Raw genomic sequence first — 24273 nt, 5'->3', positions numbered from 1 at the left:
TGGAGAGAGATATAGAGATTTGAGAGGGAGAGAGTGAGAGGGAGAGAGATATAGTTAGAGATAGAGAGGGAGAGATAGAGAGGAAGAGAGAGGGGGAGAGCGAGAGGGAGAGAGATATAGAGAGAGATAGAGAGGAAGAGGGAGGGAGAGAGAGGAAGAGAGATATAGAGATGAGAGAGGGAGAGATTGAGAGGGAGAGAGTGAGAGGGAGAGAGATATAGTTAGAGATAGAGAGGGAGAGATAGAGAGGAAGAGAGAGGGGGAGAGCGAGAGGGAGAGAGATATAGAGAGAGATAGAGAGGAAGAGGGAGGGAGAGAGAGGAAGAGAGAGGGAGAGAGGTGGGCGTAAGGTTATAGATTCATGATTTACTGTCAGATTATGTAATAAGTACACCCACTACAAGTGTCATAGGTTACTGAGCTGCTGGACCATAAACTATTCACCCTGTCCCTAACCCTAACACTGTCCCTAACACTGTCCATAACCCTAACACTGTCCCTAACACTGACCCTAACATTGTCCCTAACCCTAACCCTGACCCTAACACTGTCCATAACCCTAACACTGTCCCTAACACTGACCCTAACATTGTCCCTAACCCTAACCCTGACCCTAACACTGGCCATAACCCTAACACTGTCCCTAACACTGACCCTAACACTGTCCCTAACCCTAACACTGTCCCTAACCCTAACACTGACCCTAATACTGTCCATAACCCTAACACTGTCCCTAACATTGTCCCTAACCCTAACACTGACCCTAACACTGTCCCTAACATTGTCCACAACCCTAACACTGTCCCTAACACTGTCCCTAACATTGTCCCTAACCCTAACACTGACCCTAACACTGTCCACAACCCTAACACTGTCCCTAACACTGTCCATAACCCTAACACTGACCCTAACACTGTCCATAACCCTAACACTGTCCCTAACATTGTCCCTAACCCTAACACTGTCCCTAACACTGTCCCTAACCCTAACACTGTCCCTAACCCTAACTGGCCTGGCTACCTATCCACATCGTTCCGGCCAAACGCCACGCCCACTAACGTTTCTTCTCCACGAGTCTGGATGTGATCTTTCCCCGATGACTTCTCATATGCAAATACATTCAAATTGTTCTGATTGGTCGCAGAAACCGATGGGTTGGACCAGAGCCGACCTACACAAATCTTGAATCACGTAATTTTGATGTCAGCACAAACAACTTCTAGGATGTTATATTCAGACTGATGTATGAAGCGATCAATAGAGCAGCGGAATTCAATTCAGGATGAGTCACTAGGCAAAACCCTAACCAAAGCCTAACCCTAACCCCAAACTCTGACCCCACCCCACCCCACTCCACCCAACCCCCTCTCCCACACACATATGACCCTCCCCTATACCTATAATAAAGAGTATCTCCACGGCAACGTCGCTGACTGAAGTGCTCCTGGTGAGGTCATCGTCACCGATGAAGCAGACATTGTAGGGCACTGTCACGGCAACGTAGAAGGTGGCCAGCAGGATCAGCCAATCCCAGCCTGCCTTGAAGGTGCTGAAGTGAAGCAGGATGAACTTGGACTTCTTGGCGTCCGCAACCTTGTACTCCGGCAGAGCAGGGGGGTCCCCAAACACATTCTGATGGGATGAAAGGAGAACACATTCTGGTTGGATTAAAGGAGAGGGGAACACATTCTGAATGGATGAAAAGAGCGGGGAACATTCTGACTGGGTGAAAGGAGAGGGGAATACATTCTGATTGGATGAAAGGGGAATACATTCTGACAAGGATGAAAGGACAGGGGATGGGGGATGAGGGTTCAATAATAATTTTGTTGAAGTAGTCCGAGTCGAAGAACACTGATATGCTTCTGTGTGGAGGGGGGTGGAGGGTTGGAGGAGTTGGTATCAATAAAACAGATTAGAAATGTCCAAAGATGTATATATTTATTTCAGTTGGGTCAGTCCCCCACTTCTTTTTTTTAGCTTTACTGAAGAGATAGTACACTGTTAAAAGACGGGGAGGGGGAGTGGGCACGTTTCAAACCCATATCAACTCTGTGTGCAGGGGTCAGCAGCTATAACCACTGGACCACACAGGTCACACTAAAACTCACTGGTAGAAAAAAAGGATAGGACCATCCCCTAAAACATTGTTGCTATGATTTGAGTAAAGTATTGGCAGGTGCTCTCATCGCTGTTATTTGTTTGTTGTTAGGGTGTGTAGTGTTGGTTGTTAGGTTGAGTAATGTTTGTTTTTAGGGTGTGTATTGTTGGTTGTTAGGGTGAATAATGTTTGTTGTTAGGGTGTGTAGTGTTGGTTGTTAGGTTGAGTAGTGTTGGTTGTTAGGGTGAGTAATGTTTGTTGTTAGGGTGTGTAGTGTTGGTTATTATGGTGTGTAGTGTTGGTTATTATAGTGTGTAATGTTTGTTGTCAGGGTGTGTAGTGTTGGTTGTTATGGTGTGTAATGTTTGTTGTCAGGGTGTGTAGTGTTGGTTGTTATGGTGAGTAGTGTTGGTTATTATAGTGTGTAATGTTTGTTGTTATGGTGAGTAGTGTTGGTTATTATAGTGTGTAATGTTTGTTGTTAGGGTGTGTAGTGTTGGTTGTTAGGGTGTGTAATGTTTGTTGTTAGGGTGTGTAATGGTTGTTGTTAGGGTGTGTAGTGTTGGTTGTTAGGGTGTGTAATGTTTGTTAGGGTGTGTAGTGTTGGTTGTTAGGGTGTGTAGTGTTTGTTGTTAGGGTGTGTAGTGTTGGTTGTTATGGTGTGTAGTGTTGGTTGTTAGGGTGAGTAATGTTTGTTGTTAGGGTGTGTAGTGTTGGTTGTTAGGGTGTGTAGTGTTCGTTGTTAGGGTGAGTAATGTTTGTTGTTAGGGTGTGTAGTGTTGGTTGTTAGGGTGTGTAGTGTTGGTTGTTAGGGTGAGTAATGTTGGTTGTTAGGGTGTGTAGTGTTTGTTGTTATGGTATGTAGTGTTGGCTGTTATGGTGTGTAGTGTTGGTTGTTATGGTATGTAGTGTTGGTTGTTAGGGTGTTTAATGTTTGTTGTTATGGTATGTAGTGTTGGTTGTTAGGGTGTTTAATGTTTGTTGTTAGGGTGTGTAGTGTTGGTTGTTAGGGTGTGTAGTGTTTGTTGTTAGGGTGTGTAGTGTTGGCTGTTAGGGTGTTTAATGTTTGTTGTTAGGGTGTGTAGTGTTGGTTGTTAGGGTGTGTAGTGTTGGTTGTTATGGTGTGTAGTGTTTGTTGTTAGGATGTGTAATGTTTGTTGTTAGGGTGTGTAGTGCTGGTTGTTAGGGTGAGTAATTTAAGTGTGTTTTACCTTGTTGAGTTTGATCTTGCTCTTCTTCTTCTTCTTGTTGTCTTTGCTGTGGGGTTGACCAGAGATGTGGTAGAGTACAGTGCTTCTCCGCAGACGAGTAGAGCTGAATGAAGAACCAGTCTTCACCCGTCCTCGTCGGCACTCTACACACACACACACACACACACACACACACACACACACACACACACACACACACACACACACACACACACACACACACACACACACACACACACACACACACACAGTATTATTGTACAACCACATGGCCCCCTAGGAAATCTCAATGAAAACTGAGGAAAGAAATAGGAGGAAATCATTATGTTTGGATGAAATGTTGAATATCCAACACTGGTTACAGTGACAATGAATACATATCAAATCAAATCACAGTTTGTACACAGATTTGCAGATGTTATCGTAAGAGCAGTGAAATGTTTATGTTTCTAGATCCAACTATGCAGCAATATCTAGTAATATAATAACAATACACACATAATCCATACATTAATATCTAGTAACATAATAACAATACACACATAATCCATACACTAATATCTAGTAATATAATAACAATACACACATAATCCATACATTAATATCTAGTAATATAATAACAATACACACATAATCCATACATTAATATCTAGTAATATAATAACAATACACACATAATCCATACACTAATATCTAGTAATATAATAACAATACACACATAATCCATACACTAATATCTAGTAATATAATAACAATACACACATAATCCATACATTAATATCTAGTAATATAATAACAATACACACATAATCCATACATTAATATCTAGTAATATAATAACAATACACACATAATCCATACATTAATATCTAGTAATATAATAACAATACACACATAATCCATACACTAATATCTAGTAATATAATAACAATACACACGTGTGTCTCTACACACCGTATGTGACGGTGTGTAGAGACAAAATGGACATTATACAAATAGAAAAGGTATGTACAGCAGTAGCTATATAGGATGAGCCATGACTAGAATACAGTATATGCATACAGCGCATTTGGAAAGTTTTCAGACCCCTTGACTTTTTCCACATTTTGTTACGTTACAGCCTTGTTCTAAAATGGATTGAATAATTTTTATCCCTCATCAATCTAAACACAATACCCCATAACGACAAAGCAAAATCCGTTGTTTTGAAATTTTAGCAAATTAAAAATAAAAATAAAACTGAAATGTTACATTTTACATAAGTATTCAGTCCCTTCACTCAGTACTTTGTTGAAGCACCTTTGGCAGCGATGACAGCATCAAGTCTTATTGGGTGTGACGCTACAAGCTTGGCACGCCTGTTTCTCCCACTCTTCTCTGCAGATCCTCTCAAGCTATGTCAGGTTGGATGGGGAGCGTCGCTTTAGGTGCCTTTTAGAAAACTCCAAGAGGGCTGTCATGTGCCTTTTACTGAGGAGTGGCTTCCATCAGGCTACTGTACCATAAAGGTCTTATTGGTGGAGTGCTGCAAAGATGGTTGTCCTTCTGGAAGGTTCTCCCATCTCCACAGAGGAACTCTGGAGCTCTGTCAGAGTGACCATTGGGTTCTTGGTCACCTTCCTCACCAAGGCCCTTTTCTCCCAATTGCTCAGTTTGGCCGGGCGGCCAGCTCTAGGAAGAGTCTTGGTGGTTCTAAACTTCTTCCATTTAAGAATGATGGCGGCCACTGTGTTCTTGGGGACCTTCAATGTTGCAGATATTTGTTGGTACCCTTCCACAGATCTGTGCCACTACACAATCCTGTCTCAGAGCTTTGCTCTGACTTGCACTATCAACTGTGGGACCTTATATAGAAAGGTGTGTGACTTTCCAAATCATGTCCAATCAATTGAATTTATCACAGGTGGACTCCACTGAAGTGTTAGATGATCAATGGAAACAGGATGCACCTGAGCTCAATTTTGTGTCTCATAGCAAAGGGTCTGAAAACATATGTAAATAAGGTATTTCTGTATTTTGTTTTTAATAAAATTGCAAACATTTCAAGAAAACATTTTCACCTTGTCATTATGGGGTATTGTGTGTAGATTGATGGGGGGAAACAATTATGTAATCAATTTTAGAATAAGGCTGTAATGTAACAAAATATGGAAAAGGGGAAGGGGTCTGAATACTTTCCAAATGCACTGTATGTATGAAGTGGGTAAAACAGCATGTAAACATTATAAAAGTGACCAGTGTTCAATGACTCTTTGTAAATAAGGCAGCTGCCTCTAAGGTGCAGGGTAGAGTACTGGGTGCTAGCCGGCTAGTGACAATCTCTAAGGTTCAGGGTAGAGTACTGGGTGCTAGCCGGCTAGTGACAATCTCTAAGGTTCAGGGTAGAGTACTGGGTGCTAGCCGGCTAGTGACAATCTCTAAGGTTCAGGGTAGAGTACTGGGTGCTAGCCGGCTAGTGACAATCTCTAAGGTTCAGGGTAGAGTACTGGGTGCCAGCCGGCTAGTGACAATCTCTAAAGTTCAGGGTAGAGTACTGGGTGCTAGCCGGCTAGTGACAATCTCTAAGGTTCAGGGTAGAGTACTGGGTGCTAGCCGGCTAGTGACAATCTCTAAGGTTCAGGGTAGAGTACTGGGTGCTAGCCGGCTAGTGACAATCTCTAAGGTTCAGGGTAGAGTACTGGGTGCTAGCCGGCTAGTGACAATCTCTAAGGTTCAGGGTAGAGTACTGGGTGCCAGCCGGCTAGTGACAACCTCTAAGGTGCAGGGTAGAGTACTGGGTGCTAGCCGGCTAGTGACAATCTCTAAGGTGCAGGGTAGAGTACTGGGTGCTAGCCGGCTAGTGACAATCTCTAAGGTGCAGGGTAGAGTACTGGGTGCTAGCCGGCTAGTGACAATCTCTAAGGTGCAGGGTAGAGTACTGGGTGCTTGCCGGCTAGTGACAATCTCTAAGGTGCAGGGTAGAGTACTGGGTGCTAGCCGGCTAGTGACAATCTCTAAGGTTCAGCGCAGGGTATTTGGGCAGAAGTTGGCTAGTGATTTCAAGGTTTTACTGTTATCCTACAAAGCATTACATGGGCTTGTCACTGGGGGCTGTGCTTTGGCAAAGTGGGTGGGGTTATATCCTTCCTGTTTGGCCCTGTCCGGGGGTGTCCTCGGATGGGACCACAGTGTCTCCTGACCCCTCCTGTCTCAGCCTCCAGTATTTATGCTGCAGTAGTTTATGTGTCGGGGGGCTAGGGTCAGTTTGTTATATCTGGAGTACTTCTCCTGTCCTATTCGGTGTCCTGTGTGAATTTAAGTGTGCTCTCTCTAATTCTCTCTTTCTCTCTTTCTTTCTCTCTCTCGGAGGACCTGAGCCCTAGGACCATGCCCCAGGACTACCTGACATGATGACTCCTTGCTGTCCCCAGTCCACCTGGCCGTGCTGCTGCTCCAGTTTCAACTGTTCTGCCTTATTATTATTCGACCATGCTGGTCATTTATGAACATTTGAACATCTTGGCCATGTTCTGTTATAATCTCCACCCGGCACAGCCAGACATAGCCTGGTTCCTCTCTAGGTTTCTTTCTAGGTTTTGGCCTTTCTAGGGAGTTTTTCCTAGCCACCGTGCTTCTACACCTGCATTGCTTGCTGTTTGGGGTTTTAGGCTGGGTTTCTGTACAGCACTTTGAGATATCAGCTGATGTACGAAGCACTATATAAATACATTTGATTTGATTTGATTTGCTTGCTCCTACCTATCTTTCCGATTTGGTCCTGCCGTACATACCTACACGTACACTACTGTCACAAGACGCAGGCCTCCTAATTGCCCCTAGAATTTCTAAGCAAACAGCTGGAGGCAGGGCATTCTCCTATAGAGCTCCATTTTTATGGAATGGTCTGCCTACCCATGTGAGAGACGCAGACTCGGTCTCAACCTTTAAGCCTTTATTGAAGACTCATCTCTTCGGTAGGTCCTATGATTGAGTGTAGTCTGGCCCAGGAGTGTGAAGGTGAACGGAAAGGAACTGGAGCAACGAATCGCCCTTGCTGTCTCTGCCTGGCCAGTTCCCCTCTCTCCACTGGGATTCTCTGCCTCTAACCCTATTACAGGGGCTGAGTCACTGGCTTACTGGTGCTCTTCCATGCCGTCTCTAGGAGGGGTGCGTCACTTGAGTGGGTTGAGTCACTGACGTGGTCTTCCTGTCTGGGTTGGCGCCCCCCCTTGGGTTGTGCCGTGGCGGAGATCTTTGTGGGCTATACTCGGGCCTTGTTGATGGTAAGTTGAAAATATCCCTCTAGTGGTGTGGGGGCTGTACTTTGGCAAAGTGGGTGGGGTTATATCCTGCCTTTTTGGCCCTGTCCGGGGGTATCATCGGATGGAGCCACAGTGTATCCAGACCCCTCCTGTCTCAGCCTCCAATATTTATGCTGCAGTAGTTTATGTGTCGGGGGGCTAGGGTCAGTCTGTTATATCTGGAGTATTTCTCCTGTCCTATTCGGTGTCCTGTGTGAATTTAAGTATGCTCTCTCTCTAATTCTCTCTTTCTCTATTTCTTTCTCTCTCTCGGAGGACCTGAGCCCTAGGACAATGCCTCAGGACTACCTGGCATGATGACTCCTTGCTGTCCCCAGTCCACCTGGCCGTGCTGCTACTCCAGTTTCAACTGTTCTGCCTGCGGCTATGGAACCCTGACCTGTTCACCGGACATGCTACCTGTCCCAGACCTGCTGTTTTCAACTCTCTAGAGACAGCAGGAGCGGTAGAAATACTCTCAATGATCGGCTATGAAAAGCCAACTGACATTTACTCCTGAGGTGCTGACTTGTTGCACCCTCGACAACTACTGTGATTATTATTATTTGACCATGCTGGTCATTTATGAACATTTGAACATCTTGGCCATGTTCTGCTATAATCTCCACCCGGCACAGCCAGAAGAGGACTAGCCACCCCTCATAGCCTGGTTCCTCTCTAGGTTTCTTCCTAGGTTTTGGCCTTTCTAGGGAGTTTTTCCTAGCCACCGTGCTTCTACACGTGCATTGCTTGCTGTTTGGGGTTTTAGGCTGGGTTTCTGTACAGCACTTTGAGATATCAGCTGATGTAAGAAGGGCTATATAAATACATTTGATTTGATTTGATTGCTATTTAACAGTCTGATGGCCTGGTGATAGAAGCTGTTTATCAATCTCCGTCCCAGATGTAATGCACTTGTATTGTCTCCGCCTTCTAAATGGTAGCAGGGTAAACAGGCCGTGGCTGAGGACCTTGATGATCTTTTATTTGATTGAACCTTTACTGAAGTAGGAAAGTCTGTTAAGAAGAAATTCTTATTTTACAATGATGGCCTAACCCGGCCAAACCCTCCCCTAACCCGGCCAAACCCTCCCCTAACCCGGCCAAACCCCCCCCTAACCCGGCCAAACCCTCCCCTAACCCGGCCAAACCCTCCCCTAACTCAGACCACGTTGGGCCAATTGTGCGCCGCCCTATGGGACTCCTAATCACGTCCGGTTGAGATACAGCCCGGGATTGAACCAGGGTCAGTAGTGATGCCTCTAGCACTGAGATGCTTACATAGGTATTCCTCATATCCAGGTGGGATAGGGTAGTGTGCAGTGCCACTCGAGAGCCCTTCTTGGCCTTCCTGTGACACCGGGTGCTATAGATGTCCTGGAGGGCAGGCAATGTGCCCCCAATGATCCGTTGGACTGACCACACCACCCTCTTGAGAGCCCTGGGGTTGCCGCCGGTGCAGTTGCCGTACCAGGTGGTGATACAGCCCGACAGAATGCTCTCAATGGTGCATCTGTAGATGTTCGTGAGGGTCTTGGGCATCAAGATACATTTCTTCAGCCTCCAGAGGTTGAAGAGGTGCTGTTGGGCTATCAGTGTGAAGGGACCATTTCAGATCCTCAGTGATGTGCGCGACTAGGAACTTTAAGTTTTTGACCCTTTCTACTGTGGCCCCATCGATGTGTATGGGGTCGTGCTCTCTCTGCTGTCTCCTTCTGTCAAGCCTACCAGTATTTTGTTGTCAGCAAACTTGATGATTGAGTTGGAGACGTGCGTGAATAGGGAGTCCAGGAGGAGGCTGAGCACACACCCCTGTGGGGCCCCTGTGTTGAGGATCAGCGTGGCGATGGGCCGACCACATTAGGTCGGCCCATCAAGAAGTCTAGGACCCAGTTGCACAGGTCGGTGTTCAAACCCAGAGATGGCATGAGAGAGGATAAGGTATGGACAGGAGAGATGGAAAGAGAGAGGGAGACAGAAGAGGAGGTATGGAAAGGAGAGATGGAAAGAGAGAGGGAGAGAGAGGATGAGGTATGGACAAGAGAGATGGAAAGAGAGAGGGAGAGAGAAGAGGAGGTATGGACAGGAGAGATGGGATGAGAGAGGGAGAGAGAGGAGAAGGTATGGACAGAAGAGATGGTATGAAAGAGGGGGAGAGAGGAGGAGGTATGGACAGGAGAGATGGTATGAGAGAGAGGGAGAGAGGAGGAGGTACGGACAGGAGAGATGGTATGAGAGAGGGAGAGAGAGGAGGAGGTACGGACAGAAGAGATGGTATGAAAGAGGGGCAGAGAGGAGGAGGTATGGACAGGTGAGATGTATGAGAGAGGGAGAGAGAGGAGGAGGTACGGACAGAAGAGATGGTATGAGAGAGGGGGAGAAAGAAGCAGGTACGGAGAGAAGAGATGGTATGAGAGAGGGGGAGAGAGAAGCAGGTATGGACAGGAGAGATGGTATGAGAGAGGGGGAGAGAGGAGGAGGCACTGACAGGAGATAAGGTATGAGAGAGGGGAAGAGAGGAGGAGGTATGGACAGCAGAGATGGTATGAGAGAGGGTGAGAGAGGAGGAGGTATGGACAGGAGAGATGGTATGAGAGAGGGGGAGAGAGGAGGAGGTATGGACAGGAGAGATGGTATGAGAGAGGGGGAGAGAGAAGCAGGTACGGACAGAAGAGATGGTATGAGAGAGGGGAAGAGAGAAGCAGGTTTGGACAGGAGAGATGGTATGAGAGAGGGGGAGAGAGAAGTAGGTATGGGCAGGAGAGATGGTATGAGAGAGGAGGAGGTACGGACAGAAGAGATGGTATGAGAGAGGGGGAGAGAGGAGGAGGTATGGACAGGAGAGAGGGGGAGAGAGGAGGAGGTACGGACAGGAGAGATGGTATGAGAGAGGGGGAGAGAGGAGCAGTTACGGACAGAAGAGATGGTATGAGAGAGGGGGAGAGAGGAGGAGGTATGGACAGGAGAGATGGTATGAGAGAGGAGGAGAGAGAAGCAGGTATGGACAGGAGAGATGGTATGAGAGAGGAGGAGAGAGGAGCAGGTATGGACAGGAGAGATGGTATGAGAGAGGGGGAGAGAGAAGCAGGTATGGACAGGAGAGATGGTATGAGAGAGGGGGAGAAAGGAGGAGGCACTGAAAGGAGAGATGGTATGAGAGAGGGGGAGAGAGGAGGAGGTATGGACAGCAGAGATGGTATGAGAGAGGGTGAGAGAGGAGGAGGTATGGACAGGAGAGATGGTATGAGAGAGGGGGAAAGAGGAGGAGGTATGGACAGGAGAGATGGTATGAGAGAGGGGGAGAGAGAAGCAGGTACGGACAGAAGAGATGGTATGAGAGAGGGGAAGAGAGAAGCAGGTATGGACAAGAGAGATGGTATGAGAGAGGAGGAGAGAGAAGTAGGTATGGACAGGAGAGATGGTATGAGAGAGGGGGAGAGAGGAGCAGGTATGGACAGGAGAGATGGTATGAGAGAGGGGGAGGTATGACCAGGAGAGAGGGGGAGAGAGGAGGAGGTATGGACAGAAGAGATGGTATGAGAGAGGGGGAGAGAGGAGCAGGTATGGACAGGAGAGATGGTATGAGAGAGGGGGAGAGAGGAGGAGGTACGGACATGAGAGATGGTATGAGAGAGGGGGAGAGAGGAGGAGGTATGGACAGGAAAGATGGTATGAGAGAGGGGAGAGAGGAGGAGGTATGGATAGGAGAGATGGTATGAGAGAGGGGGAGAGAGAAGCAGGTACGGGCAGGAGAGATGGTATGAGAGAGGGGGAGAGAGGAGGAGGCACTGACAGGAGAGATAGTATGAGAGAGGGGGAGAGAGGAGGAGGCACTGACAGGAGAGATGGTATGAGAGAGGGGGAGAGAGGAGGAGGTATGGACAGGAGAGATGGTATGAGAGAAGGGGAGATAGGAGGAGGTATGGACAGGAGAGATGGAATGAGAGAGGGGGAGAGAGGAGGTGGTATGGACAGGAGAGAGGGGGAGAGAGGAGGAGGTATGGACAGGAGAGATGGTATGAGAGAGGGAGAGAGGAGGAGGTATGGACAGGAGAGATGGTATGAGAGAGGGGGAGAGAGGAGGAGGTATGGACAGGAGAGATGGTATGAGAGAGGGGGAGAGAGGAGGAGGTATGGACAGGAGAGATGGTATGGGAGAGGGGAGAGAGGAGGAGGTATGGACAGGAGAGATGGTATGAGAGAGGGGGAGAGAGGAGGAGGTATGGACAGGAGAGATGGTATGAGAGAGGGTGAGAGGAGGAGGTATGGATAGGAGAGATGGTATGAGAGAGGCGAGAGAGGAGGAGGTATGGACAGGAGAGATGGTATGAGAGAGGGGGAGAGGAGGAGGTATGGACAGGAGAGATGGTATGAGAGAGGGGGAGAGAGGAGGAGGTATGGACAGGAGAGATGGTATGAGAGAGGGGGAGAGAGGAGGAGGTATGGACAGGACAGATGGTATGAGAGAAGGGGAGAGAGGAGGAGGTATGGACAGGAGAGATGGTACGAGAGAGGGGAGAGAGGAGGAGGTATGGACAGGAGAGATGGTATGAGAGAGGGGGAGAGAGGAGGAGGTATGGACAGGAGAGATGGTATGAGAGAGGGGGAGAGAGGAGGAGGTATGGACAGGAGAGATGGTATGAGAGAGGGGAGAGAGGAGGAGGTATGGATAGGAGAGATGGTATGAGAGAGGGGGAGAGAGAAGCAGGTACGGACAGGAGAGATGGTATGAGAGAGGGGAGAGAGGAGGAGGTACGGACAGAAGAGATGGTATGAGAGAGGGGGAGAGAGGAGGAGGCACTGACAGGAGAGATGGTATGAGAGAGGGGGAGAGAGGAGGAGGTATGGACAGGAGCGATGGTATGAGAGAGGGGGAGAGAGGAGGAGGTATGGACAGGAGAGATGGTATGAGAGAGGGGGAGAGAGAAGCAGGTACGGACAGAAGAGATGGTATGAGAGAGGGGAAGAGAGAAGCAGGTTTGGACAGGAGAGATGGTATGAGAGAGGGGGAGAGAGAAGTAGGTATGGGCAGGAGAGATGGTATGAGAGAGGAGGAGGTACGGACAGAAGAGATGGTATGAGAGAGGGGGAGAGAGGAGGAGGTATGGACAGGAGAGAGGGGGAGAGAGGAGGAGGTACGGACAGGAGAGATGGTATGAGAGAGGGGGAGAGAGGAGCAGTTACGGACAGAAGAGATGGTATGAGAGAGGGGGAGAGAGGAGGAGGTATGGACAGGAGAGATGGTATGAGAGAGGAGGAGAGAGAAGCAGGTATGGACAGGAGAGATGGTATGAGAGAGGGGGAGAGAGAAGCAGGTATGGACAGGAGAGATGGTATGAGAGAGGGGGAGAAAGGAGGAGGCACTGAAAGGAGAGATGGTATGAGAGAGGGGGAGAGAGGAGGAGGTATGGACAGCAGAGATGGTATGAGAGAGGGTGAGAGAGGAGGAGGTATGGACAGGAGAGATGGTATGAGAGAGGGGGAAAGAGGAGGAGGTATGGACAGGAGAGATGGTATGAGAGAGGGGGAGAGAGAAGCAGGTACGGACAGAAGAGATGGTATGAGAGAGGGGAAGAGAGAAGCAGGTATGGACAAGAGAGATGGTATGAGAGAGGAGGAGAGAGAAGCAGGTATGGACAGGAGAGATGGTATGAGAGAGGGGGAGAGAGGAGCAGGTATGGACAGGAGAGATGGTATGAGAGAGGGGGAGGTATGACCAGGAGAGAGGGGGAGAGAGGAGGAGGTATGGACAGAAGAGATGGTATGAGAGAGGGGGAGAGAGGAGCAGGTATGGACAGGAGAGATGGTATGAGAGAGGGGGAGAGAGGAGGAGGTACGGACATGAGAGATGGTATGAGAGAGGGGGAGAGAGGAGGAGGTATGGACAGGAGAGATGGTATGAGAGAGGGGAGAGAGGAGGAGGTATGGATAGGAGAGATGGTATGAGAGAGGGGGAGAGAGAAGCAGGTACAGGCAGGAGAGATGGTATGAGAGAGGGGGAGAGAGGAGGAGGCACTGACAGGAGAGATAGTATGAGAGAGGGGGAGAGAGGAGGAGGCACTGACAGGAGAGATGGTATGAGAGAGGGGGAGAGAGGAGGAGGTATGGACAGGAGAGATGGTATGAGAGAAGGGGAGATAGGAGGAGGTATGGACAGGAGAGATTGTATGAGAGAGGGGGAGAGAGGAGCAGGTATGGACAGGAGAGATGGTATGAGAGAGGGGGAGAGAGGAGGAGGTATGGACAGGAGAGATGGAATGAGAGAGGGGGAGAGAGGAGGTGGTATGGACAGGAGAGAGGGGGAGAGAGGAGGAGGTATGGACAGGAGAGATGGTATGAGAGAGGGAGAGAGGAGGAGGTATGGACAGGAGAGATGGTATGAGAGAGGGGGAGAGAGGAGGAGGTATGGACAGGAGAGATGGTATGAGAGAGGGGGAGAGAGGAGGAGGTATGGACAGGAGAGATGGTATGGGAGAGGGGAGAGAGGAGGAGGTATGGACAGGAGAGATGGTATGAGAGAGGGGGAGAGAGGAGGAGGTATGGACAGGAGAGATGGTATGAGAGAGGGTGAGAGGAGGAGGTATGGATAGGAGAGATGGTATGAGAGAGGCGAGAGAGGAGGAGGTATGGACAGGAGAGATGGTATGAGAGAGGGGGAGAGGAGGAGGTATGGACAGGAGAGATGGTATGAGAGAGGGGGAGAGAGGAGGAGGTATGGACAGGAGAGATGGTATGAGAGAGGGGGAGAGAGGAGGAGGTATGGACAGGACAGATGGTATGAGAGAAGGGGAGAGAGGAGGAGGTATGGACAGGAGAGATGGTACGAGAGAGGGGAGAGAGGAGGAGGTATGGACAGGAGAGATGGTATGAGAGAGGGGGAGAGAGGAGGAGGTATGGACAGGAGAGATGGTATGAGAGAGGGGGAGAGAGGAGGAGGTATGGACAGGAGAGATGGTATGAGAGAGGGGAGAGAGGAGGAGGTATGGATAGGAGAGATGGTATGAGAGAGGGGGAGAGAGAAGCAGGTACGGACAGGAGAGATGGTATGAGAGAGGGGAGAGAGGAGGAGGTACGGACAGAAGAGATGGTATGAGAGAGGGGGAGAGAGGAGGAGGCACTGACAGGAGAGATGGTATGAGAGAGGGGGAGAGAGGAGGAGGTATGGACAGGAGCGATGGTATGAGAGAGGGAGAGAGAGGAGGAGGTACGGACAGGAGAGATGGAAAGAGAGAGGGGTAGATAGGAGGAGGCACTGACAGGAGAGATAGTATGAGAGAGGGGAAGAGAGGAGGAGGCACTGACAGGAGAGATGGTATGAGAGAGGGGGAGAGAGGAGGAGGTATGGACAGGAGCGATGGTATGAGAGAGGGAGAGAGAGGAGGAGGTACGGACAGGAGAGATGGAAAGAGAGAGGGGTAGATAGGAGGAGGCACTGACAGGAGAGATAGTATGAGAGAGGGGGAGAGAGGAGGAGGCACTGACAGGAGAGATGGTATGAGAGAGGGGGAGAGAGGAGGAGGTATGGACAGGAGAGATGGTATGAGAGAAGGGGAGAGAGGAGGAGGTATGGACAGGAGAGATGGTATGAGAGAGGGGGAGAGAGAAGCAGGTACGGACAGAAGAGATGGTATGAGAGAGGGGAGAGAGGAGGAGGTACGGACAGAAGAGATGGTATGAGAGAGGGGGATAGAGGAGGAGGTATGGACAGAAGAGATGGTATGAGAGAGGGGGAGAGAGGAGCAGGTATGGACAGGAGAGATGGTATGAGAGAGGGGGAGAGAGGAGGAGGTATGGACAGAAGAGATGGTATGAGAGAGGGGGAGAGAGGAGGTGGTATGGACAGGAGAGAGGTGGAGAGAGAGGGGGAGAGAGGAGGAGGTATGGACAGGAGAGATGGTATGAGAGAGGGGGAGAGAGGAGGAGGTATGGACAGGAGAGATGGAAAGTGAGAGGGATGCTAGAGGAGGCAGTATGAAGAGTAGAGATGGAAAGAGAGAGAGAAAGTGAGAGATAAAGGGGGGAAACAGGGAGAAAAGATAGGAAGGGAGGGACAGAGAGGTAGGTAGGCAGAGATGGGGAGGGAGGGAGGGGGTGAGAAGGACAAAGAGGTATGTAGGGAAGATGGGGAGGGAGGGATAGAGAGGTAGGTAGGGAGAGATGGGGAGGGAGGGAGGGGGGAGGGAAGGAAGGAAGGACAAAGAGGTATGTAGGGAAAGATAGGGAGGGAGGGAGGGAGGGAGGGAGGGAGGGAGGGAGGGAGGGAGGGAGGGAGGGAGGGAGGGAGGGAGGGAGGGAGGGAGGGAGGGAGGGAGGGAGGGAGGGAGGGATAGAGAGGTAGGTAGGGAGAGATGGGGAGGGAGGGAGGGATAGAGAGGTAGGTAGGGAGAGATGGGGAGGGAGGGGGGAGGGAAGGAAGGACAAAGAGGTATGTAGGGAAAGATGGGGAGAGAGGGAGGGAGGGAGGGTGGGAGGGAGGGAGGGAGGGAGGGAGGGAGGGAGGGAGGGAGGGGGGATTGGGTGAGAAGGACAAAGAGGTATGTAGGTAAAGATGGGGAGAGAGGGATAGAGAGGTAGGTAGGGAGAGATGGGGAGGGAGGGAGGGGGGAGGGAAGGAAGGAAGGACAAAGAGGTATGTAGGGAAAGATGGGGAGGGAGGGAGGGAGGGAGGGAGGGAGGGAGGGAGGGAGGGAGGGAGGGAGGGAGGGAGGGAGGAAGGGAGGGAGGGAGGGAGGGAGGGAGGGAGGGAGGAGGGAGGGAGGGAAGGACAAAGAGGTAGGTAGGAAGAGGTGGGGAGAGGGACAGAGTGGGAGGGAGGGAGGGAGGGAGGGAGGGAGGGAGGGAGGGAGGGAGGGAGGGAGGGAGGGAGGGAGGGAGGGAGGGAGGGAGGGGGGAGGGAGGGAGGGAGCGAGGGAGGGAGGGAGGGAAAGAGACAAATGCAAATGGAGCGAAGATGGGAACAAGGGAGCAAGAGAGGGAGGGGTTGTTGACGACACAGAGATTGGGGTCCCCTGTTCTGCACACAAAGTACAATCTGCCTGAAGGTGTGTGTGTGTGTGTGTGTGTGTGCGTGTGTGTGTGGGTGGTTGCGTGTGCGCGTGCCAATGTGTGTGTTAAGATGGGTTTCCCTTGCCTGGATTCAGATGATCTGTGTATTGCTTTTGCAATACTGACAAAAACACACACTTCTTCAGAGCTGTTTTCTGTTATCTCAGTACTGATGATGACAACATTTACAATGCTAATTGTTGAACAATGAACATGCAGATGCAATATAGAAAAACATGTACAATCCAGTCATTACTCCCCGTGTTTATCTCTCCTAAAACATGTGCAGTATCAGGCTTTTTCTTTGTGTAAAAAGTACATCATTACGTGAATAAAAATAAACCATGTTTTTGTTTGTTGTTTTGTTGGAATGTACAGTAATGAAAGTAATTAGACACCGAGCCGTGAGGGGAGGAGATGAGGAATGAGCAAAAACATTATTGACTGCAGATATACACACACACAAGCACCACGCATGCATGTGCGCACACACCCACACACACACACACACACTGACCTTCTCGCCTGTCCTCTGGCATGGCCTTGGCCTTGGTGTCTGTGATGTCTTTATATGAAGCCAGGAAGAGCACCACGTCTCCCTTCTCATTCTTAATGGGGACAATTTCCAGCAGGCACCAGAACAACGATGCTGCAGTACACACACACACACACACACACACACACACACACACACACACACACACACACACACACACACACACACACACACACACACACACACATTATACACATGATACGCATACAGTGGAGTAAGGTGAAGTTGCCGCTAGATGCTGATCTGGAGTCAGTTTAGCATTTTCCCCAGTAATGGTTAAGGTTAGGCTTGGGGGAAGCTGATCCTAGATCTGTACCTAAGGGAAACTTCACCCCAGAGCCACACTACAGTATGGACATGCTACTGTACATGTGACCAATCATCTGAAATAAGGCTCAACATCTGATTAGTTGATCTAATGTTTTTGGCAGTTTTTTAAAGACTTTTTATGTAAATACAGATTCAGAGCTTCAAAACGTTGTATCATACGCTGTACAACACATGTTATAATCACATCTAATACAGTCAAAACACATTAGAATCACATTACACATCAAAACACATTAGAATCCCATTACGAATCAAAACACATTATTATCACATTACACATCAACACACATTATAATCACATTACACATCAAAACACATTTTAATCCCATTACAAATCAAGGCACATTATTATCACATTACAAATCAACACACATTAGAATCACATTACACATCAAAACACATTAGAATCACATTACAAATCAAGGCACATTATTATCACATTACAAATCAACACACATTATAATCACATTACACATCAAAACACATTTTAATCCCATTACGAATCAAGTCACAATATAATCACATTACAAATCAAGACACATTATTATCACATTACAAATCAAGACACATTATAATCACATTACACATCAAAACACATTTTAATCCCATTACGAATCAAAACACATTATTATCACATTACACATTAAAACACATTATAATCATATTACACATCAAAACACATTTTAATCCCATTACGAATCAAAACACATTATTATCACATTACACATTAAAACACATTATAATCATATTACACATCAAAACACATTATTATCACATTACACATCAAAACACATTATAATCACATTACAAATCAAAACACATTATTATCACATTACACATCAAAACACATTTTAATCATATTACACATCAAAACACATTATTATCACATTACACATCAAAACACATTATAATCACATTACAAATCAAAACACATTATTATCACATTACAAATCAAAACACATTATTATCACATTACACATCAAAACACATTATTATCACATTACAAATCAAAACACATTATTATCACATTACAAATCAAAACACATTATTATCACATTACACACCAAAACACATTTTAATCATATTACAAATCAAGTTATGTAATACAGACAACAGATTATTCTTTGAAGCATGCAGATATGTACAGTATAATAAAGATGCATGAAAGCAGTCAAACACACATTCCCTAAAACCCTAGCAGGAGTTCTGTAGGTGTATCTGTGTGTTCTTGCACACTATTCCCCAGGCACACTATGCCCCAAGGACCGTTTAAGATTGGCCTCTTTTTTTCAATTTTCACCTAAAATGACATACCCAAATCCTGATCCAATGAACCATTGTATTTCGGTTCAACATTTTGTTTCAAGACTGCACAAATGTGCCAAATTGGTTTATTAATAACTTTTCATGTTCATAACTGTGCACTCTCCTCAAACAATAGCATGGTATTATTTCACTGTAATAGCTACTCTAAATTGGACAGTGCAGTTAGATTAACAAGAATTTAAGATTTCTGCCAATATTAGATATGTCTATGTCCTGGGAAATGTTCTTGTTACTTACAACCTCATGCTAATCGCATTAGCCTACGTTAGCTCAACCGTCCCGCAATATCTAAGTCAGGGGATCTCTGTAAGAATGATGCAATCTTGGTAAATAATGGTAAATCTGAGAATTGAGGTGAATATTGTATATGTGTGTAGTCTAGTGTGTAAGTGTGGGCATATGTGTGTGTGAAGTGTATAAAATATGTTAGTCTGTGTGATTTAGACTTTATGAACGTGCTCTCTGTCAAGAATAGTATGTACTGTACTGTATGTAGTATGAATAGTATGTAATGTACTGTATGTAATATGAATAGTATGTAATGTACTGTATGTAATATGAATAGTATGTAATGTACTGTATGTAGTATGAATAGTATGTAATGTACTGTATGTAATTTGAATAGTATGTAATGTACTGTATGTAATATGAATAGTATGTAATGTACTGTATGTAATATGAATAGTATGTAATGTACTGTATGTAGTATGAATAGTATGTAATGTACTGTATGTAATATGAATAGTATGTAATGTACTGTATGTAATATGAATAGTATGTAATGTACAGTATGTAATATGAATAGTATGTAATGTACTGTATGTAATATGACTAGTATGTAATGCACAGTATGTAATATGAATAGTATGTAATGTACTGTATGTAATATGAATAGTATGTAATGTATTGTATGTAATATGAATAGTATGTAATGTACTGTATGTAATATGAATAGTATGTAATGTACAGTATGTAATATGAATAGTATGTAATGTACTGTATGTAGTATGAATAGTATGTAATGTACTGTATGTAATATGAATAGTATGTAATGTACTGTATGTAATATGAATAGTATGTAATGTACTGTATGTAGTATGAATAGCATGTAATGTACAGTATGTAATATGAATAGTATGTAATGTACTGTATGTAATATGAATAGTATGTAATGTACTGTATGTAATATGAATAGTATGTAATGTACTGTATGTATGTAATATGAATAGTATGTAATGTACTGTATGTAATATGAATAGTATGTAATGTACTGTATGTAATATGAATAGTATGTAATGTACTGTATGTAGTATGAATAGTATGTAATGTACAGTATGTAATGTACTGTATGTAGTATGAATAGTATGTAATGTACTGTATGTAATATGAATAGTATGTAATGTACTGTATGTAGTATGAATAGTATGTAATGTACTGTATGTAGTATGAATAGTATGTAATGTACTGTATGTAATATGAATAGTATGTAATGTACTGTATGTAGTATGAATAGCATGTAATGTACTGTATGTAATATGAATAGTATGTAATGTACTGTATGTAATATGAATAGTATGTAATGTACAGTATGTAATATGAATAGTATGTAATGTACAGTATGTAATGTACTGTATGTAGTATGGATAGTATGTAATGTACCTTATTTATAAAAATAAAAAAATCACCTTTATTTAACCAGGTAGGCTAGTTGAGAACAAGTTCTCATTTACAACTGTGACCTGGCCAAGATAAAGCAAAGCAGTGCGACACAAACAACAACACAGAGTTAAACATGGAATAAACAAGCGTACAGTCAATAACACAATAGAAAAAAATAAAGTCTATATACAGTGTGTGCAAATGGCGTGAGAAGGTAAGCCAATAAATAGGCCACAGTAGTGAAGTAATTACAATTTAGCAGATTAACACTGGAGTGATAGATGAGCAGATGAAGATGTGCAAGTAGAAATACTGGTGTGCAAAAGAGCAGAAAAGTAAATAAAAACAATATGGGGATGAGGTAGGTAGATTGGGTGGGCTATTTACAGATGGGCTATGTACAGCTGCAGTGATCAGTTAACTGCTCAGATAGCTGATGTTTAAAGTTAGTGAGGGAAATATAAATCTCCAGCTTCAGCAATTTTTGCAATTCGTTCCAGTCATTGGCAGCAGAGAACTGGAAGGAAAGGTGGCCAAAGGAGGTGTTGGCTTTGGGGATGACCTGTGAGATATACCTGTTGGAGCGCGTGCCACGGGTGGGTGTTGTTATCGTGACCAGTGAGCTGTAATAAGGCGGAGCTTTACCTAGCATAGACTTACAGTGAGGGAAAAAAGTATTTGATCCCCTGCTGATTTTGTACATTTTCCCATTGACAAAGAAATGATCAGTCTATAATTTTAATGGTAGGTTTATTTGAACAGTGAGAGACAGAATAACAACAAAAAAATCCAGAAAAACGCATGTCAAAAATGTTATAAATTGATTTGATGGGGCTCCATGCAAGATCTCACCTCGTGGAGTTGCAATAATCATGAGAACGGTGAGGAATCAGCCCAGAACTACACGGGAGGATCTTGTCAATGATCTCAAGGCAGCTGGGACCAGAGTCACCAAGAAAACAATTGGTATTGTAATGCACTACGCCGTGAAGGACTGAAATCCTGCAGCGCCCGCAAGGTCCCCCCCCTGCTCAAGAAAGCACATATACATGCCTGTCTAAAGTTTGCCAATGAACATCTGAATGATTCAGAGGACAACTGGGTGAAAGTGTTGTGGTCAGATGAGACCAAAATGGAGTTCTTTGGCATCAACTCAACTCGCTGTGTTTGGAGGAGGAGGAATGCTGCCTATGACCCCATGAACACCATCCCCACCGTCAAACATGGAGGTGGAAACATTATGCTTTGGGGGTGTTTTTCTGCTAAGGGGACAGGACAACTTCACCGCATCAAAGGGGCGATGGACGGGGCCATGTACCGTCAAATCTTGGGTCAGAACCTCCTTCCCTCAGCCAGGGCATTGAAAATGGGTCGTGGATGGGTATTCCAGCATGACAATGACCCAAAACACACGGCCAAGGCAACAAAGGAGTGGCTCAAGAAGAAGCACATTAAGGTCCTGGAGTGGCCTAGCCAGTCTCCAAACCTTAATCCCATAGAAAATCTGTGGAGGGAGCTGAAGGTTCGAGTTGCCAAACGTCAGCCTCGAAACCTTAATGACTTGGAGAAGATCTGCAAAGAGGAGTGGGACAAAATCCCTCCTGAGATGTGTGCAAACCTGGTGGCCAACTACAAGAAACGTCTGACCTCTGTGATTGCCAACAAGGGTTTTGCCACCAAGTACTAAGTCATGTTTTGCAGATGGGTCAAATACTTATTTCCCTCGTTATTATGATTGATTGATTGTTTTTCATTAGATAAGTTTATTGCTAGCTAGCAACTTACCTTGGCTTACTGCATTCGTGTAACAGGCCTGGAGTGCAACAAGAGGCAGGTCGTTATTGCGTTGGACTAGTTAACTGTATGGTTGCAAGAATGGATCCCCCGAGCTGACAAGGTGAGAATCTGTTGTTCTGCCCCTGAACGAGGCAGTTAACCCACCATTCCTAGGCCGTCATTGAAAATAAGAATGTGTTCCTAACTGACTTGCCTAGTTAAATAAAGATTAAATAAAGGTGAAAAAAAAATCTGTGTCCAAAAATACCAATTTCCGATTGTTATGAAAACTTGAAATCGGCCCTAATTAATCGGCCATTACGATTAATCGGTCGACCTCTAGTTTATAATGTACTGTATGTAGTATGAAGAGTATGTGATGTAATGTACTGTATGTAGTATGAATAGTATGTAATGTACTGTATGTAATATGAATAGTATGTAATGTACTGTATGTAATATGAATAGTATGTAATGTACTGTATGTAATATGAATAGTATGTAATGTACTGTATGTAGTATGAATAGTATGTAATGAACTGTATGAAATATGAATAGCATGTATGTATGTAGTATGTAAAATGAGATTCCTGCTGAGCTCGATTGCTCTCTCTCTCTCTCTCTCTCTCTCTCTCTCTCTGTTGCTATCTCTCTACCTCTCCTTTAAATCTCCCAGCTGGTAATGTTTCAATCACAATTGTCTCTGTTTCTCCCTAAGAGAAAGATCTTCACCATGAAACACACAGAAAACCCTGCCTCTGGTTGTGTATGAACAGTTGCAGCACTCCCTCTCACAGGCAAAGACAGAGGGAAACCTACATTTACTCTTCCACCTGTCATGATTCAGTTTAGAGGGAATGAGAGATAGAATGAGAGAGGGAATGAGAGGGAAAGTAAGCGAGAGAATGGGGAGAAGGTAATGAGGGGAGAGAGAGAAATAAAGAGAGTGAGAGAGGGAGACAGACAGACAGACAGAGAGAGAAAGAGAGAGAGAGATGCAACCCGATCTGAGTGTTATTAAAGTTTCATGTGTGTGTTAAGTAATGACCACAGGGCCCTTCCTCCCTCCATCCATCTATACTGTTCTAAATAGGAACACTGCAGAAATAGCCCATTGCCCATCACTTAAAGGTCCATTCTGTAAGATTTCCACATGTTATTAGACCTTTAATGCACATGTCAAATAAGTGTCCAAGTAACCTTTGCCTGAAAAGTATCCCAGCAACTAATCTTGATGGTGGTATGTAAGTGATTCAGACATGTTGATTTTGCTGCTAAAATATTGATGTGAAAGGACTGAACAAGTGAGAGCATATTCTTGTTTTTACCTGTCCTGAGTCTTCAGATCAGTGCAGAAGGAGATGAGTAGTGGAGTCCAACTGTAGCAGACTTCAACACACACACCTTTCCTTACCTGTCTTCTTGTAGAACATGATCTCTTCCTTGAACTCCTTGCGTTCGTCCAGGGCTTCGTCGATGCTGAGGATGATGGTCTCGCTGCTCTCTGGGCCATACAGGAACTTACAGGCACAGCTCTTCTGCATGACTTCAGTGCGGGAGAAGCCTGTGAGCTCACAGAAGCCATCTGAACAGTAGACAATGGGGAAGCCTTGGGCCTTGGACACCTGGGCATTAGCCAGGATGAAGTTGCTGTCTGGTGGAATCAAAGATAAAGAATACAGGGTCGAATTCATTAGTGCAAACCATAGCAAAACATTTTGGCACGTTCAGGTAGTCATCATTTAGGTCAGTTTTCTTTCGTTTTGGTTTCTAGTGAATACAACCCTGGTTTAGACAGTGATGATGTAAGTTAGGCCAGGATAAAGTTGTTGTCTGGTAAGAGTAAGACAAGGAATATTTCGAATACACTTTTACCGATAACTATGTGAATGTGGGCTACTCCGATAGCAGGGAAAAGTTGTTGTCTTGTCAAAACAAGACAAGGAATCAAGGTAATTCATATTTATGAGGGTGAGAATGGGGGTCTAG

General features: G+C 45.8%; 1 protein-coding gene across 1 annotated transcript in view; it reads right to left on the bottom strand.

Annotated features, from left to right (window-relative positions):
• The window catches only part of LOC110496868 (potassium voltage-gated channel subfamily H member 8-like), a 75136-nt gene extending 51141 nt beyond the window's left edge, over positions 1-23995 (bottom strand). The window contains exons 1-4 of the mRNA XM_036953387.1: positions 23699-23995; positions 17155-17286; positions 3313-3455; positions 1398-1632 (exon numbers count right to left, since the gene is read on the bottom strand). Of these exons, the coding sequence (XP_036809282.1) occupies positions 1398-1632; positions 3313-3455; positions 17155-17286; positions 23699-23978 (790 nt within the window). The 5' untranslated portion in view covers positions 23979-23995. The remainder of the gene's footprint in view (positions 1-1397; positions 1633-3312; positions 3456-17154; positions 17287-23698) is intronic.
• Between the last annotated feature and the right edge of the window lie 278 nt (positions 23996-24273).

Source organism: Oncorhynchus mykiss, chromosome 18, assembly GCF_013265735.2.
Source record: "Oncorhynchus mykiss isolate Arlee chromosome 18, USDA_OmykA_1.1, whole genome shotgun sequence".
NCBI lineage: Eukaryota > Metazoa > Chordata > Actinopteri > Salmoniformes > Salmonidae > Oncorhynchus > Oncorhynchus mykiss.
The sequence above is the reverse complement of the archived record's forward strand: the minus strand, read 5'-3'. Positions and strand labels throughout refer to the sequence as shown.